Source organism: Trichoplusia ni, unplaced genomic scaffold (genome assembly GCF_003590095.1).
Source record: "Trichoplusia ni isolate ovarian cell line Hi5 unplaced genomic scaffold, tn1 tig00002166, whole genome shotgun sequence".
Taxonomy (NCBI): Eukaryota; Metazoa; Arthropoda; class Insecta; order Lepidoptera; family Noctuidae; genus Trichoplusia; species Trichoplusia ni.
The window spans coordinates 47,589-50,965 of NW_020800211.1; the positions used below are offsets into that span (position 1 = coordinate 47,589).

General features: G+C 39.1%; 1 protein-coding gene across 1 annotated transcript; it reads right to left on the reverse strand.

Moving 5' to 3' along the window:
* Window positions 1-2,108: 2,108 nt before the first annotated feature.
* On the reverse strand, window positions 2,109-3,155 carry LOC113507465. The gene has a single exon (XM_026890317.1). The coding sequence runs from the start codon at window positions 3,153-3,155 to the stop codon at window positions 2,109-2,111; it is 1,047 nt and encodes a 348-aa protein (XP_026746118.1).
* Between the last annotated feature and the right edge of the window lie 222 nt (window positions 3,156-3,377).

The window sequence follows — 3,377 nt, forward strand, 5'->3', positions numbered from 1 at the left end:
ACAACTGCTCAATATAATCACATTGATCTTAAGTTAAAATCTTATTACATTTATCATAATGAACTGACATACCAAGACACTGTCTAATTTGACCCAGGTCTTTAATTTTAAACTGAGATTCCAAAATATACTTTAAATTATTCGTTTCATCACTACTATTTGAAAACACAAAAAAAACATCTACGTATAATGCAATTATGGTCATACTTCTACCATCCTTTTTAGTATACAAACAAGATTCACATTTCGACTTTGAATAACCATTTTCAGTTAAGCACATATCTACTTTATTATACCACATTCTTGATGATTGCTTCAATCCATAAATAGCCTTTTTCAATTTCAAAACTTTTTCTGAATCTGGGCAGTTAAACCCTTCAGGCATTTGCATTTAAATATTTTCATTTAAATCACCATTCAAGAATGCAGTACACACATCTAAATGTGTTATGTCAAGTCCAAGTTTTACAGAAATAGCAAGCAATAATCTGAGAGAACTGTATCTTACTACAGGCGAGAAAGTCTCAACATAGTCAATACCAGGTTGCTGGGTAAACCCTTTAGCCACTAACCTTGCACGGTAACGGACTTTACCACTACACTCAAGCTTTTTCTTAAGTACCCACTTACACTGCACAATAGTAGAGTTATCAGGAACATTGACTACCTCCCAGGCACCACTTTGTTCGAAGCACTCCAGCTCCTCCTGTACTGCCTGCAGCCACTGGTCTCTCTCAGGCCCTTTCAGTGCTTGCTTGAGTGTGAGACCTGTTCCACTATCCATTTCTGTGTAGCAGAGACCACCAAAACCAAATCTGTCTGGTGCACGACGTTCTCTGACAGGTCTATCAGGCTTATAACTACTACTGCGTGTGTCTACACAATCTTCATAATCACTTGGTACATAATCTGAAAACTCTGTAGATGTATCCTCCTTTGCTTCTTCTGTCAATGTACAATCTGAGTCCCCCACTGAATCCTGCAGAATCTGGGTGTCTCCTGATGTTTTATCCATCTCAGACTCATTTTTGTTCTCTTCAGACGTAATATCCATCATAACCAACTGTTTCTCCATGATAATTACATCTCTACTTGTGAAAATTCTTTTCTCTTTTGGATCATACAATCTGTAGCCTTTAATATTATCAGGATATCCAAGTAGTATACATTCAATGGACTTTCTGTCCCATTTGGACCTTTTCTCTTTGTTGACATGGACCATGATAGGAGATCCAAAAATCCTTACGTTGCTCAGATCTGGCTTAACACCTGTCCATAATTCATATGGTGTTTTGCCATCTAAAACTGAAGAAACAATCCGATTATGTAAGTATACAGCCGTATTGCAAGCCTCCGCCCAGAACTTCTTGTCCAGATCAGCGTCATAAAGCATGCACTTAGCCTTTTCAATAACCGTTCTATTCATTCTTTCACATAATCCGTTTTGTTGAGGTGTATAAGGGTTGGATTTTTGGTGCACTATTCCGAATTTCTTCAAGTAATCATCAAACGCTGTATTACAAAATTCCTTCCCGTTGTCAGTTCTGAAGGTTTTCACTTTTCTATTAGTTTGGTTTTCTGCCAATGCCTTGAATTCCTTAAAGTATTTCAACGCTTCATTCTTATGTTTTAGAAAGTAAATGAAGGTCATCCGGCTGAAGTCATCGACAAACAATAGAAAGTAGGATGCGCCTCCCAGTGAAGTTGCCTCCGTTGGCCCACAAAGGTCACTATGTACGACATTTAGCAATTCTGTACTCCTTGTGTCACTACTTGTAAAAGGTAATCTACACTGCTTACCTTCACAGCATATCTTACAGGTTGATTTACTTATGGTGAAATTCTCATCATAACTCATTCCCTCAATTGTATTTTTGGTTTTCCTTAAACTATCACTGTACAGGTGGCCTAATCTGCGATGCCAAGTAAGATCCGAAGTAGTCACTGCAGCAACCAAACATTCTTTTAGATTCAGTTTATAAACACCATTTGTCAATGAAGCAGTAGCAACCAGTTCACGTTTTCTATTGTAAATATGACAACTGTGTCCGTAAAATGCACCTTGTTGCCATTTTGAATCAATCTGCTTACTGATATAAGGTTTGTTGTCAAGTTTGGTACACAGTAACATCTTCAATGTTTATTTCAAATTCACTGCCTTCAACTGAGGTTACAATCTTAACATCGCCAGCACACGTAACGCAAACAGTTTCTTGATTTGCAACCATTATTTCTTGTTGAACTTTCCGATATCTACTAGTGATCCAATCTACATTGGCAGTTAAATGCACACTAGCACCGGAATCAATATACCAGTCAGTTTTGTTGAAACTGCCGCTTAAGAATACAGCTGAGAACGCATTAGTCTGCTTACGGTCTGCATTTTTGTTGAACTTGGGATTATTCTGGCACTGTGATCGATAATATCCAGTTTGTTTACATCGATAACATCTGACACTGACAGTTTTCGAATTGACGTTTTCATTTTGGTATTTGACGCCATCTTTGCCAGTACTGCCACTCATAGACGCACTTGATATCGACTTGTTCTGTTGGTATTTCCTTGACACTGCGAGCGCGCCATCCACATTGTCTATACTTCCGGTTTCCATGTCTAGAAGCTTGCTTTTAATGGCGTCCGTTGTTACTTGAATGCCCGAAGGCTCTATCGCCATAATCATGGGAGAGAACTTCTCTGGTAATCCAGCTAGTAGCAGCGAACCAATCCATTCGTCATTTATTGCAAATCCTGTTCCACATAGTTTCTGACCCGTCTCTATTATTTGCGTTACATAGGAGGTCATGGAACTGCAATTCTCCAATCGAATAGATATCAAATTTCGTAAAAGACTGATCCTTCTAGTAAACCCAGAATCATCGAAGAGCGACTTGAGTTTTTCCCACAGCTCCTTTGTAGTTTTAACGGTCTTGATATGAACATATAACGATGAGTCTATAGTGAGTACAAGCTTCGCCTTTGTCTTCGCGTCGTCTGCAGCTGATACAACAACTTCTGTACCACTTTCATCTCGTTCGGTCCTGATACACTTCATCATCCCTTCGAGTATTAAAAAGTTTTCTGCTGCGAACACCCATTCGTCATAGTTCTCACGACCACGCAACTTCGGCACGTTTATAATGTAATTGGCCGCCATTACGACAAAGCGAACGAAACGAGCACCGGCACCCACGTAGCACAATACACTTACAGTACAGTTTTTACGCGGAAACTGGCCGAACCAATTTGGAAATATCGATAAACGATCGAACTGTAACAAATTACTTTCACCAATTGGCCGCTCAGAATTAAAGTCTGGGCACATTACCTCTTAAATGAAACAACCGAGTGCGTTGGAAAAGACAGACTGACATGTATT

Bases quoted from the DNA above. Each gene is read 5' to 3' on its own strand.
- LOC113507465 (XM_026890317.1), bottom strand. From the start codon at position 3,155: ATGGCGGCCAATTACATTATAAACGTGCCGAAGTTGCGTGGTCGTGAG.